This window comes from Leptonychotes weddellii, chromosome 1 (assembly GCF_054177405.1).
Source record: "Leptonychotes weddellii isolate Sample4059 chromosome 1, ASM5417740v2, whole genome shotgun sequence".
Lineage (NCBI taxonomy): Eukaryota > Metazoa > Chordata > Mammalia > Carnivora > Phocidae > Leptonychotes > Leptonychotes weddellii.
In genome coordinates, this window is record NC_138369.1 from 10,479,544 (window position 1) to 10,493,375 (window position 13,832).

General features: G+C 57.7%; 1 protein-coding gene across 1 annotated transcript in view; it reads right to left on the reverse strand.

Moving 5' to 3' along the window:
* Positions 1–1,329: 1,329 nt before the first annotated feature.
* The window catches only part of JAK3 (Janus kinase 3), a 19,778-nt gene continuing 7,275 nt past the window's right edge, over positions 1,330–13,832 (reverse strand). The window contains 20 exon segments of the mRNA XM_081815439.1: positions 1,330–2,556; positions 2,558–2,659; positions 4,052–4,162; positions 4,547–4,664; positions 5,196–5,368; positions 5,621–5,745; positions 6,193–6,382; positions 6,462–6,601; positions 7,264–7,414; positions 7,557–7,708; positions 7,800–7,932; positions 8,647–8,774; positions 9,548–9,632; positions 10,783–10,914; positions 11,133–11,260; positions 11,777–11,963; positions 12,207–12,318; positions 12,953–13,110; positions 13,210–13,332; positions 13,630–13,651. Of these exon segments, the coding sequence (XP_081671565.1) occupies positions 2,446–2,556; positions 2,558–2,659; positions 4,052–4,162; positions 4,547–4,664; positions 5,196–5,368; positions 5,621–5,745; positions 6,193–6,382; positions 6,462–6,601; positions 7,264–7,414; positions 7,557–7,708; positions 7,800–7,932; positions 8,647–8,774; positions 9,548–9,632; positions 10,783–10,914; positions 11,133–11,260; positions 11,777–11,963; positions 12,207–12,318; positions 12,953–13,110; positions 13,210–13,332; positions 13,630–13,651 (2,581 nt within the window). The 3' untranslated portion in view covers positions 1,330–2,445.

The following is a 13,832-nucleotide window of genomic DNA, read 5'->3' on the forward strand; positions in this document are numbered from 1 at the left end:
TGACCAGCTCAGAACATTAAATTCCTGCTCTGCATCTGAAATCCACCAATAAAGAGTGAGCTGGGGAAACCCTAGGCCCGCACCCCTGGACCCCAATAAAAGCAGAGCCCCAAGCCCAAGTTGGCTCCCTGTTTCCACCAGTGACCTCAGTGGGTAACCCTAGGTCGGCTGTGTAACTCTGAGGTCTTATGAGTAATAAACCTTGACTTTTTCGAAGTTTCCTGATGGGTGGTGCCGAAGGGGATCTTGTAATCATAGTAAGAATCACAACGGTGGTTTTAACCTCAACACGGGTTATTGAGAGGCTGAGGGCGCCACAAAACAGTGAGGGTCTCTGCCTGGGCCAGGGCCTTGGGTGTGTCTCCCCCAGGGCGAGCACTGGCTGAGGAGTCTTTTTCACAACAACAACCACCATTTTAGAGAGGTGAACTAGATAAACTGAGAATGATTCGACAAGGTGGTGGTCGGGCAGCTGGCCATCTGAGACCAGGAGCAATCAGAATCTTGTTGTCCTTATTCCTGTATCAATAAGGAAACTGAGGCTCAGAGAGGGGGTCACTGCGCTTGCCATGGTCACAGGAGGCTGGGGCTGTTGCCTGACTCTGTCTCTCCCCTATCAGGGTCTCCTTGGGCAGGGCAGGGACTGCAGGGCCCAGAATGAAGCTGGCTGTGTTTGCTCACTGTAGACTTTGGTTTACCAAGGAGGGAAACGAGCAGAGAGAAGGGAGGATACTCCATCCAAGGCAAGGGAGAGCCTGAGCTGAAAACCCTGTCTTGCTTGAGCTCAGAGCAGCCCCCTCCAGCTTTTCACCAAAGCAGGTGGCTTTCCCTGGGCTAAGAGAGTAGGAGAGAGAGAGGGAGACTGTCTCTCTCCTGCCCTCTCTGTCTCTCTGAGTCTGTCTCTCCTTCTCAATCTCTCTATCTCTCTCGGTCTCTTTCTCTTGGTTATTCCTCATATCTGTCCAGCAGTCCTGAGGGAGACTTGCTTGGTCCCCACTGATGTTGGACCCCTCCCCATAGCCTCCCACCCCAACCTTGCCCTCTGACCCCCCTCCCCGCCCCCCAGAGCAGCCTGTTCCTTCCACCCACCAAGAGCCCGTAATCAGTTCCTTAGGACAGAGCCAAGGCCAGCAGCTGGAGTTGGGGGTAGGGCTTCTGTCCTCTGGGACCCCAGCCAATGCCCCACCCTGCTGTCTCTCCTCCCCCCAGCCTGCCCTGAGGCCCCCATTGTGGCCCCCAGGGGATCTCCATCTCCCAGCCCTAACTACATTCCTCCCCAGCTTACACCCCCCCCAAAATTCCCCATCACCCAAGTCCAGCAACACACCATTCTTTCCACCCAACTTTATTCATTAAACAAATGCTCCCAGAGTCCCCTTTGTACCTGTCCCATCCCAGCCCCCAGGGAGCCTCCAGGTCAGAGGAGAGGGATCTGGACAGAGACCCCAGTCCTGGGGTCAGAGGTAAGTACACGGCAGGTGAGGAGTGGGGGGAACATGCCAGGGAAGGCTGCAGGGAGGTGACAGCTGGGGTTTCGAGAGATAAATAAGAGTTTTCCAGGGGGCAAAAGTGACAGAAAAACTGCAGGCAGGTGAGGAGTTTGGGGGGGGAGGGAGGGGCTTAACCTGCACCAGATGCCTTCTCACCAGCCTCCAGAAGCTGCCTGTGTACAGCAAGAAGCCAGCACCATTTATCTGCCCATTGTACAGGGGATGGAACTGAGACCCAGTAGGGGAGACAAGTTGCCCACCATCATACGGCAGTTAAGTGGCAGAACCGTGGGCTCCAACAGCTGGGCTCTTAACCTCTGTACTCTGAACCTCCTCACTCTCACCATGTTGTACCCTCTGCCAAGAATGCCTTTCCTTCCCTCAGCTGCTGAAAAGCTCCTGTAAGTCTCCAGCGTCATCAACTGAGTGACCCTCTGGTCGGGATAGAAAGGGTCCCAGTATTCAAGTGGGCAAATGGAAGGCCCGGGACGCTCTGGTACAGTTAGGGCGGACTGGGACCCCAGCCTCTCCTGGCTCCTCACACAAGCCCAAAAAGTCACGCAGGCTCCCCCCCAGAAAGTGAATTTCCAACGAGGGCAACTGCTTTTGTCTGTGGCTTCCTCCAGCAAAAGAGGGATGTTGGAACAGAAGCCGGAGATCATGTATTTAAAGATCTGCAAGGTCTTCACTGAGACAGGAAGCTCAGGGCCAAAACCTGAGAGGATAGGAAGATGGGAGGGGCTTAAATTTGGCTCCTAGATTCTGGGCTCAAGGCACAGCAGGCCCCACCAAGGCATTCATCTTGAATTTTTACAAGTTCCTGAGGCCACAAGACTACTGTTGCCCCACAAGCCAGGGATGCCCCCCAAATGCAATGTCATTTGCCCCCTGAGGGTCTCTGTAAAGCAGGAAGCCCGGAGAGGGGCAACCTCCTGCGCAAGGTCACACAGCCAGTTCACAAAGACCAGAACCCAGAGGTAGGTGTGCAGGAGATATAAAAATGAAGTGAGTGCGTTTCTCCCTCCGGACAAGCAGGGAAGGCGTGAGTTTCACACTCTCTGCTAGCTCCGGCTTTCACTCCATAGTGCATCCAGCTGGGGGCCCAGGGCACTGAATGTTGGCCGGTCTTGCGGGCTAGAGGCCCAGCACAGCTTCATGAGCTCATGAACCTGAGGGGGTGGGAGGAGACAACAGGGTCACATATGAGCGGTAGGAAGGACATGACTCCTATTCACCATTTTAAAATATAAATTAGATTCCATCCCTCCCCTGCTCCAAAGCCTCCCATGGCTCCCTAGAGGTCTTAGAACAAAATCTCATGCCCTCCCCTGTCTCCTTCCATCACCCCCTCTCTTGTTCCCTGCAGCCACATCTGCCCCCATCTCATTATTTAAAGGCATCAAACTCATTCCCACCTCAGGGCCTTTGCACATGCTGTGTCCACCACTGAGAATGCCCTCTCCCAGCTTTCCCTATGGGTAGGCTCCTCCTCCTCCTTCAGGATCACCCCCTCTGAAAGGCCCCCCTGACCACCACCGCACCCCCTCATTCCCTCCTGTTCAATTCTTTCTAGACACTGATAACCACCAGACCAGAATGTTCTTGTTAGCCTCTGCTGGTTACCAGGAGGACAGGGTAGTATCTGTTCTGTCCCCTGCTGGGTCCTCAGCACCCAGCACAGAGCTCGGCACACAGTCAACGCTCAATAAACATTTGTGGCCTGGGCAGATACATTTTTTTTTTAAAGATTTTATTTATTTGTGAGAGAGAGAGAGAGAGCACACTGGGGGAAAGAGCATGGGAGAGGAGAGGGAGGGGGAGAGAATCTCAAGCAAACTCCATACCCAGTGCAGAGCCTGACATGGGGCTTGATCTCACCACCCTGAGATCATGACCCGAGTGGAAACCAAGAGTCATTCGCTTAACTGACTGAGCCACTCAAGTGCCCCTGGGCAGATCACTTTATGAATGACCAACCTCATGTTAGATCTTTCCCCAAAAGTTGTGACAATAAACTGTAAGAGTTGTTAACATTTATGGAGTGTTGACAGTGCGCTGGACCCTAAGCTGAGCACTGGAGAGGTGTTAACTTGTCTAACCTTCCCCCACCCCATAAGGCATTGTGTTTTGGGTTTTTTTTTTAAGATTTTATTTATTTTACAGAGAGACAGCGAGAGAGGGAACACAAGCAGGGGGAGTGGGAGAGGGAGAAGCAGGCTTCCCGCCAAGCAGAGAGCCCGACGTGGGGCTCGATCCCAGGACTCCGGGATCATGACCTGAGCGGAAGGCAGACGCTTAGCTGACTGAGCCACCCAGGCACCCCCCCATAAGGCATTGTTATTCCCAATTTGTTCGATGGGCAAACTGAGGCTCTGAAAGTGTTTGCAACTTGCCATACAGTGAGAGAACAGCAAAATAGAAGCCAAACTCCCCTTCAGATTCATGCCCCGGGGTATGCTCTCAATCAAGAGACAACAGGAGGTGGGGAGACCCAAAGGGGCCAGCTGGCTTGCCCAGGAAAATCCAGAGTGGGAAACTGAGGCAGGCCCTCCAGTGCTCACCTCACCAGGGCAGGCAGGAGGTGCAGGCAGCCTCTGGCCCTCAGCCAGCAGCTCCAGGAGGCAGCAGAGGGCCGGGACATCTCCATCACATCCCATCATCCGCAGGAACTCCTGGGGCCAAGAGGGAGCGCCCGTGGTGGGAGAGGTGCCATCCGTGAAGGAGGGAGGAGGGGCCGCCAGTGATTGGAGAGGGGTGGGGGTGGGGGGGCAGGGGGCATCCATAGTGAAGGGAGGGAGAGAATCACCCGCGGTGGGGAGAGGGGCCAGGCGTAAGGGAGGAGGAGGGGTCATCCGTGATGGAGGGGGAGCGGGCTGCCCGTGGTAGTGGGGGTCAGCCTTAGTGAAGAGAGGTCCTCCCCATTATAGAGGGCCTATATAATGCTGGGACCAGGTGACACTGAGCAAAAGAGGGACTCGGGCACAAACGGGGCAGGGATTGGCCAGGAAGGGGTTGGGGAGAGGAGGGTACTGGGGAATGCAGGGGTGCTGACTCACGGCTGAGGGGCTGCAACTCTTGTTGCCGTAGGTGAAAAGCTCGTACAGGACGACCCCGAAGCTCCAGACGTCGGACTGGCGCGAGAAGATATTGTCAGAGAGGGACTCCGGGGCGTACCTGGAGGGGGACAAGGAAGTCTTGGGATGCGAAAGTGAGGCAGAGTACGGGAAAGGGAACAACCCTGGGCGGGGGGAGCTGGCCAGCGGTGGGTGGGGGCTGTGAGAAGGTCAGTCCCAGCTCTGGGGTCAGAGCTTCCCCGCCTGTGGGATGGGGTATTCTCCAACCCTGCGGAAGGTCTGGGCGGGGTCAGGGCGGAGCCCTGGCTCTGGGGGGCGGGGCCAGTGCCGAAGGGCGGAGCGAGGTGGGACCAGGCTGTGGGGAAGGGACTGTACACCGGTAGGAAGGCCGTGGCCCGGCAAGGGCCCAGGACAGTGGGGAGGAGGGGCGGGGGGTAGTGGGGAGAAGTGGGGGCCTGGGCGGGGTCAGGAAGGGCCATAGCTGTAGGGGCAGGGGCGGGGCCAGTGTTTAGGGGGCGGGGCCAGGACTGTGGGAAGGGCGGGGCCATGGCGGGCTCACGAAGGTGGGAGCGAGGTAGGGGCCCCAGTAGTGGGGAGGAGAGGTAGGCCGGGGCGGGGGCGGGGTTCCCACCAGAAGATGGGGCTCTGGCCGGGCTCGCGGACCACGTAGTAGTCTTTGTCGAGCGGCAGCAGCTTGGCGAGGCCAAAGTCGGCGATCTTGACGTGCGTCTCGCTCTCCACCAGGATGTTACGCGCTGCCAGGTCGCGGTGCACACAGCGGCGGGAGCCCAGGTACTCCATGCCCTGCAGGCGCGCGTGAGGTACGGACTCCAGCATAACCTGGAATCCAGCCCAAACCCATCCTAGGGCCCAAGCCTGACTCTGCCCTGGACCCATCCTGCACTCCAGGCCTGACCTCAGCCCCAGCTCAACCGCTCCTTGTCCAACCTGACCTGGACCCCCAAACTTCAACCCTCAGCCTTCCCCGCGACTGCACGCAGACCCCCGCCCAGACTTCGCCACGTCGGCGCCCGCGTCCCGGGGCACGGCCCGCACCTTGCAGATCTGCGAGGCGTAAAGGAGCAGGCGGCTGGCGGCGAGGCGCGCGCGATGCCGCTGCAGGAAGTCGCGCAGGCAGCCGCTGGGCAGGTACTCCATCACCAGCCGCAGGCTCTGGCGGCCTAGGGGAGGCGAGGGGAGGCTGGGAGGGGTCACCACAGGGCCCAACTCTGTCTGCGGCCCCTCCCGATTCTTCCTCCCGGGTCAGAGTACGACCCTGGGCCCCTCCCGGCCTCAGTATTGCTTTCTGTAAAATGGGAACAGCAACCATGACACTTTTCGCCAAGGGCTCTTGAGTACTTTCGACAATACACACTGATTCATTTAAACCTGATAATGACCCCTTTTTCAGGTGGAGAAACCGATGCTCAGAGAGGTTAAATCGCCTGCCCAAGGTCTCCCAGCTGCTGAGGGAGAGAGCGGGAATTCGAACCCTAGGGGATCCAAATCTGGATTAAGCAAGAGCATCCATAGCGCCCCTCCTGGTGTTCCCAGACCACCCTAAAATGTTACTGCAGGAGGCTGAGGGCGGGTGGTTTGAAGAGCACCAGGTGGGGGAAATGGCTCACCTGGGCCATAGCTGACTCCGCGGTACTTGACAATGAAGTCGCTGTGGAGGGCTTTGAGGATCTGGATCTCCCTCTGGAAGTCCCTCTGCTGGTCTGGCCCGCTGTGCTGCAGCTGCTTCACTGCCACTAGGGCGCCCGTGTTGTCGCCCAGCGGGTCATAGCGGCACAGTTCCACGCTGCCGAAGTTGCCCTGGGGGACAGCAGGGCTGGTGTCCAAGTGCAGGGGTGCATGGGCGCTTCCCCGCCCACCGCAGTCGGGTGCACCTCACCTTGCCCAGCTGTGAGATGTACTTGAGGTGTCTCTCCTCAAAAATGGTAGGGTCCTGGTAGGCGTAGAGCTGGGCGCCATTCCACAGCCCATCACGGGGCGCCAAGGCGCCGGGCGTGGGGTCTGAGAGGAGCTCGTAATCTGCAGGGCACAAGTAGTAAGGGACCAGTACATTGGGCCTGGGGTCCCCCTCCTAAGCTGACTTGCCAGGGGACTTCGATCTGCATGCTTACCTTCTCCGCACAAGCCTACGGGTACTTTGCGGGGGGGGGGGGGCTGGACAAAGAGGCCGACTGGGCAAAGGCAGACCCCTTATGTGCTCTGCATGCTGTGCAAACTACATATAGCTTTGGAGACAAAAGGGCATTTCCCAGACTCCACTGCTGTGAAGTGTGGTACGTGACTGAGCTCAGTCTGATGAGGGAGAAGTGCTGGCGGCTCTTTCAGGCCTGGCCTATGGAAACCTGGCATGGGACCCTCCACAGTCTCTCTCTCTTGTCTGCAGAGGATGCCACAGGGACCTGAGGCCATGGGATGGGTAGAGCCACAAAGGGAGAGGTGCCTGTTGACCTGGACACCCTCACTGGATGAAAGGTAAATATCCATCACGTTCGATCTGGAGCCAAGGGGGTCTGTTTGTTATAGCAGCGGTTGAGGTTCATGCTGACTGTTACAGTCACCAACCACTCCAACCCTGCCAAGCACACAGGGCCGGCTCTGCATGCAAATTTCACTTCCCCCTCGCCCCCCGGGGCCTAATATGACAGGCCAGCCCTGCCCACCCTGCCCGGCCCAGTGGGCACCTGAAGTGATGAGGCTGTTCAGGTCACGGATGATGGCCCGGAAGGAGGGTCTCTGGCCTGGCTCATAGGCCATGCACTGCTGGATCAGTATGGCCAACTCCGTCCACTTGGGGGCAGGCAGGTGCTGCCGTTCCTCATAAAACTGGAGCTTCTGAAGTTGAGAAGAGTGGCTGGTCACTCCCAGTGCACCCTCAGGAGCCCCCCACCCTAGACCAGCCCATCCTCCCCAAGCTGGACCTCAGCCCACCCTTCTCCCAAATGGGCACTCTAGAGGCCAATGAGGGTGCTCTGACCTTGGCGGGATCCAGGGTGCTGATGGGCATCGGGATCCCACTGAACACCTCCCAGACTGTGGCACCAAAACCCCACTTGTCAGCTTCCAAGCCGAGTGTCCAGGCCTCCTGGAGACACTCGGGGGCCACCCAGGGGATCCTGTCAGTGAGCACTGGGGAGTGGGGATGGGGTCAGGGGTCTGCTTCCCTGCCCCACTGCCCCTCTAGGGCACTAGGCCCCTCCCTCCACCCTTCCGGACTTACTGTCCCGGCTTAGCACAGAGGGGCTGACACCAGGGTCACTCAGCTTGATGAAGGGCAGGTTCCCATCAGCCCCTTCGCGAGCCAGGAGCACCTTCCGGGCTGAGACATTGCCATGGGGGAGGCCTTTGTCTTCCTGGGTGGGCCAGGCATAGAGAATGCCAGGGAGGGTTTGCTGGATGAATAGTCTGGCTGAAGAACCACTACACATCCTTCAAAGCCCACCTGAGGCTGCTCAGACCATACTTCTAGACCATTCCGTAGACTACTGGCCTGTCTTGCCTCCTCTGGTTCACCCCCTGTGCTGCCCTGTGTCCCTCCCCTTCAAACCCACCCTGTGGCTCCCCACTGCCTTTAGGATAAAGTCAGAGGTCCTCAGTCTAGCATTCAAGGCCCTTTGAGATACTTGCTCACTCTTCCTATGACATTCTCTCTTCCACACCTCTACCCTGGTCTCCTGCCAACTGAACTGCTGGATGCATCCCAGGACATGCAACTCATCTTCTAAGCTGCAGGCCTTGGCCCAGGCTGTGCCCTCAACCTGACACACCCTCCTTCTTTTCTCCTCTTGATGAGCTTCTATTCAACCCTCAAGGCCCAGCTCCCATGTTCCTTCTTCTGGGAAGCCTTCCCCCTGCCTGGCCTCATGGCTCAATACTCCCCACTGAAATCCACCAATGACCACCTGTTCCCTTCTTCCGCTCTTACATCTCTGAGCTTGTATGTATGCTTCTCCCTAAAATGCCCTCCCCTTGCATCCTTACCAAACTCCTACACATACCACAGAGCCCACTCTCAATTGCCCCTCCATTCTCTGCATAGAGGGTAGAGCAAGCAGAGGAGCACTCACCAGATAGTTGAGGGCATAGGCCAGCTGTTTGATCACCTGCAGCTTCCAGCTGGCTGGCACCAGGTGGCCAGACTTGCGCAGGTAGGTGTCCAGCGCTCCCAGGTGTACAAATTCCTGCACCATGATACCTGGCGGCAGGCAGCAGAGAGGGGCAGGGCTGGGAGGCAGGACTGCAGCGGTGTTGAACAGGCTCCGCCCCACCCCACCCTCAGGGCTCTCTGGAGCTCTCAGTTCTGACTGTTGCGTCGGTCCTTAGCCTACTCACCTCTCCTCCTCCTCACTTCCCCTGTGGCAACTATTTCCCCGAGATGCCTGGAAGGGCACTTCCAGCCCTTTGCATGTCTGGGACATCCCCCCTCCTCTCCTCCTCTTCCCTAATTCCTACTTATCTTTGCCTTCTCTGCCTAGAACTTACCTTTGCCTATCCAGAATCATTGCCTAACCTCCAAGCTGGGCTAGCGGCCTCTGACCACCCACAGTGGCCTGTGCCGCCCCCTCACACACGATCATGTATCACCCTGCCCCATCTGTCGTGTTCCACACTGTGAGTGCAGCTCCTGGCCCCTCCCGGGCTCCTGATAAATAGTTGCTGTACGAATCTGGTGGAACTGGAGCTTGGAGAGGTAACTTGGCCCTTGCAAAGCTACAGAGGGGGGTACACAGCGAGGTGGGATTGGAACCCAGGCCCGTCTGACTTGAGATAATTCTGTGGGGCTGGGTATCGGTGGGAGCTTGGAGCTGCTGCCCCAAAAGTGACAAATGAAGGACACAGGTAACAGGGTGAGGGACCCTGGGGGACACGGGGCCCCAGCCAGGGCGGGCTCTGGGTTTGTATCGCTAAGGCTGCCCTAGACGGTTTCCCTGAGGAAGGGTGGGGGCGGAGGTGAGGGTTCTGTCTCACTGTCTCCAGCCATGCACACGCCGTGGAGCAACACGAGATGCTGGTATGACACTTGGCTCATCAAACTCGCTGCTTCCAGAAATGACTGGGGAGAGGAGAAGGGAGAGAAGGTCCATGGGTTCCTCCCACTCCAGGGTCAGACCAAGCACCCCAAACTTGCTGCTCACAAATCGGCCTCAGGAGGGCACCTCACCACAAGCCTCCTTTGACCTTGGAGTCCACCACTGGTATACACAGGACTCTGTCATGGTTTTCTGATGGGGGCTGGAAGTCTCCACTGTAATCCACCTTGGGTCCCTCACACAGAAGTGGGAGACTTGGGGTTCAAGGAGGACTCATGCCTTCCCTGGGTGGCCCAATCCTTGCTGATGCTTCCATCCACATCACTCCCCTCTTCTCCTTTGCTCACTTCTCTCCAGCCCAGTGACCCTTCTTCACTTTTTTTTTTTTTAGGTTGTATTTATTTAAGTAATCTCTGCACCCAATGTGGGGCTCGAACTTATGACCCTGAGATGAAGAGTCGTGTGCTCTTCCAACTGAGCCAGCCAGACGCCCCCTCCTCACTGTTCCTTAAACACGCCAGGCACAGGGGCGCCTGGATGGCTCAGTCAGTTAAGTGTCTGCCTTCAGCTTGGGTCATGATCCCAGGGTCCTGGGATTGAGCCCGGCATTGGGCTCCCTGCTCAGCAGGGAATCTGCTTCTCCCTCTCCCTTGGCTGCTCCCCCTGCTTGTGCTCCCTCCTCCCCCTCTCAAATAAATAAATAAAATCATTTAAAAAAAACCCAAAAAACATGCCAGGCACAACCCTGCCTCAGGATCTTTGCACTGGCTGTTTCTTCTATTTGGTGTACTCTTTCTGTTTCCATCTAAATTCCCTGACCCTTCTGTATTTCATGGTTTGGAGATGCTGCAGCTACATTTCTGTTGTTTTAAGACCTGTGTGTTTTTAGGGGCGCCTGGGTGGCTCAGTTGGTTAAGCGACTGCCTTCGGCTCAGGTCGTGATCCTGGAGTCCCGGGATCGAGTCCCGCGTCGGGCTCCCTGCTCGGCGGGGAGTCTGCTTCTCCCTCTGACCCTCCCCCTTCTCATGTGCTCTCTCTCATTCTCTCTTTCAAATAAATAAATAAAATCTTTAAAAAAAAAAAAAAGACCTGTGTGTTTTTAAATTTCCCTGAATCCACAACGCTCTCTCCAGTCAGTCCTGACCCCAAAGTCTTGGTCCCCATCACACTCACCTCCATGCAGTTTTTATGCTTGGCATCCATCACTTTGAGCAGCACCTCTGTCTCCCGGACCTCCCCCTCCACGACCTCGTGGCGACAACCTCGGTAAATCTTGGTGAAGGACCCATGACCCAGGTTCTCATGCTGGAGGGTGAGGGGGCAACATGAGAGGCTGGTAAGGGGGCTCCTGGTGGGATCCTGGCCCCTGGCCCTGGCCCCATTTTACAGATAATGAAACAGAGGCACAAGGAGGTTATGTCACATGCTCGAGGCCACACAGCAGAGATGTAAATGGGGTACAATGAGGACCCAGTGTCTGAATCCCAACTGAGGTCCCCCTTCCATTTCCTGGGGCCACTTACCCACTCCAGGCTGTCAGCAGGGATCTTGTGAAATGTCATCTGACTCAGCTGGCATTGGGAATGGAGCCGAACAGGGGATGATGTGGGTGTGCTGCAATCCCTCCGCACCACAATCAGGTTGGACTTTTCTACAGGGAGGAGGTGGAGGGAGAAAAAGAGCGGTCAGAGGTGGAAGACCCCCTAAGGTTTGCTCACTCCCTGCCTTAATTTGGGGTCCCTCCCAGAAGACAACCCTGAGGTGAGGACTCCAAGGTACGTGGTTTATTTGAGACTCTAGGAAGCCCCAGTCGGGGGAGGGGGGCGGGGAGGGTTACCGATGAGCAGGCAACCTAGTCTCAGTTCTGCTAGAGATTCTGGAAGACTCTGAAGAACTCACACCTCAGAGTTGTCCCATCCAAGGGGTTTGTCTGAGAGTGAAATTCACCCAGAGGAAGAGGCAAGAGATGGAGAGAGTCTAAGAGTCAGTGACATCTCTCGGATCCAGCTGCAACTGGATCTCGTCATGCCTGAAGATAGCATCTATTCCACAAACACATAAATCACCTTTTCTTCCCTAACCCATCTCGACCCGCTATCTCTGCCCCCTGCCGCACAAGGCAGGTCCCCAGCTCGATTGCTCCACTCAGGGGAGGGGGCGGGCTCACCTTTGGGTTTGGGGGTGCAGCAGAAGGTGAGGTTCAGCGCAACCCCGTCCACGTGCAGCCCACCATCCCAGCAGGCTGCCAAGAGCTCTCGGAGACTGCTGTGGGGACGGCCAAGGCCAGCCAGGGACAAGGTTCCCGTGGGGTCACACCGGATGAGGCAGCCCTTGTAATCAGGACCCAGGGGGGTCTGCAAGGAGGAGTGGTCCCTGAGTGGAAGTGGGCAGTACTTTTCCCTCACCCCATCTTCCTCCAGCACCACAGGCTCGTTCCAATCTCCAAGCCTTTGCATAAGCCGTTCCCTCCACTGGGAATGCCTTTACCCTCCCCTTCCTCCAGGAGCAAATACTGACTCATCTTTCAGGTCTCAGCTCAAATGTCATCTCCTTTAGGAAGCCCTCCCTGCCCATGTGGCTCCTAGTGGTGGACCAACCTGGACACAGACAGTGAGGAGGAAGCAATCAAAATCCTGGGGACTGCGGCGGAGAACGTAGGAGCCAGGAAGTGAGCCCCCAGTCTTGAGCTTGTTGATGGCAAAATCCAGGCTGTGGAGAAAGGCCGGAGGAAAAGACAGAGACACAGAGATGGAGGCAGACTTGGGTTCTAATCCTCCTGGTTCCTCTGAAGCCCTGGGACCCTCACCAGCTAACATTCCCTCTCTCCTTCCTATTTTTTATTTGACAGAGAGAGACACAGCGAGAGAGGGAACACAAGCAGAGGGAGTGGGAGAGGGAGAAGCAGGCTTCCCACGGAGCAGGGAGCCCAATGCGGGCTCGATCCCAGGACTCTGGGATCATGACCTGAGCCGAAGGCAGACGCTTAACGAATGAGCCACCCAGGCACCCCATCTCCTTCCTATTTTTTAAAATGAGCCAAAAATCAGGGCTTCTATTAGGTGATTAAAGAAGAGGCTGCAGGTGGAACCTGGTGTCATCCATCCCCAGTAATCGGCCCTGGGGCCCTGAGGAATCAGAGAGAGGGAAGCCACTGCCCTGGACAGCAGCAGAAGGGAGAGCCTAGTCTCATTGAGCGCCAACCGTGCACCAGGCGCTGTTCCAGCCCTTGACCCCTCTCCAAGGCTCCTGGGAGGGGAGGACACTGAGGCAGCGAGAAGGGGAGTGCCCAAGATTCGAACCGAGTTCTGGCCGCGGAGGGCAGGCATGGGGGGTGGACCCTTACGTGATGGGGCCGTGGCACTGCTCGGCCACCTCCTCCAGCAGCCGCGGCGGCGCAACCTCCTTGCAGAAGAAGTGCCGGGAGTCGGAGGTCAGCCGGAAGTAGCCGTCGACTAGCGCCACGAAGGACAACGCGGCGGGCAGCCCCGGGAACTCGGCCTCCTGTGAGGACCCGCGTCAGCGCCCGCTACGGCCCGAAGGCGACGGTCCCACGTCCCCGCAGTCGGGGTTAGGCGGGAGGGGAGAGGGTCCAGCACTCACCAGGATCTGGTTGTCTGTCCTGGTGACGGTGACCAGGCGGTGCTCCCCGGCCGGGCCAACACGCGGAGCCTGCTTGACGCTGATGTCCACAATTTCTGGAAAGTCGCAGAAGGGCTGGAGGGCCTGGGAACGAGGGGGAGGGCTGAAGCTGGCGGTCCCGTCCCCTCGGAGCCCCCAGTCCCTCTTGGAAGCCTGGACCCCACCAACCCATGCCGTAAGCCCTGACCCTCTAAGCCTCTCCCAACCCCGGCTCCTTCCCACCACGCCCCTGCCAAACCCCGGGCCCTTCTATCAATTCCATCCCTCACAAACCCTCCCCAGCCCATCCGCAGTGTCTCCCACCCCAACTCTGCTCAACCCCATCTTCTTCGTTGATCCGGTTCTTTCCCTGAGGCCCTCCCTCGCTTAGCTCCACTCCACCTCCCGGTCTCTCTCAGTCCAGCCGGGAGCCCCGCCCCGTCTCAGTCCTGACTCCTCCCCCCGACCTTCAGGTAGCCCCGCCCTGAGCCCCCCGCCCAACCAGTCCCATCCCTCTAAGTCCCGCCCATTTTTCGTTCTCGCCCCCACCCCTGGCTCAGCCCCACCTCTCACTCAGCTGGCCCCCATCGGAGCCCTCACAGTCT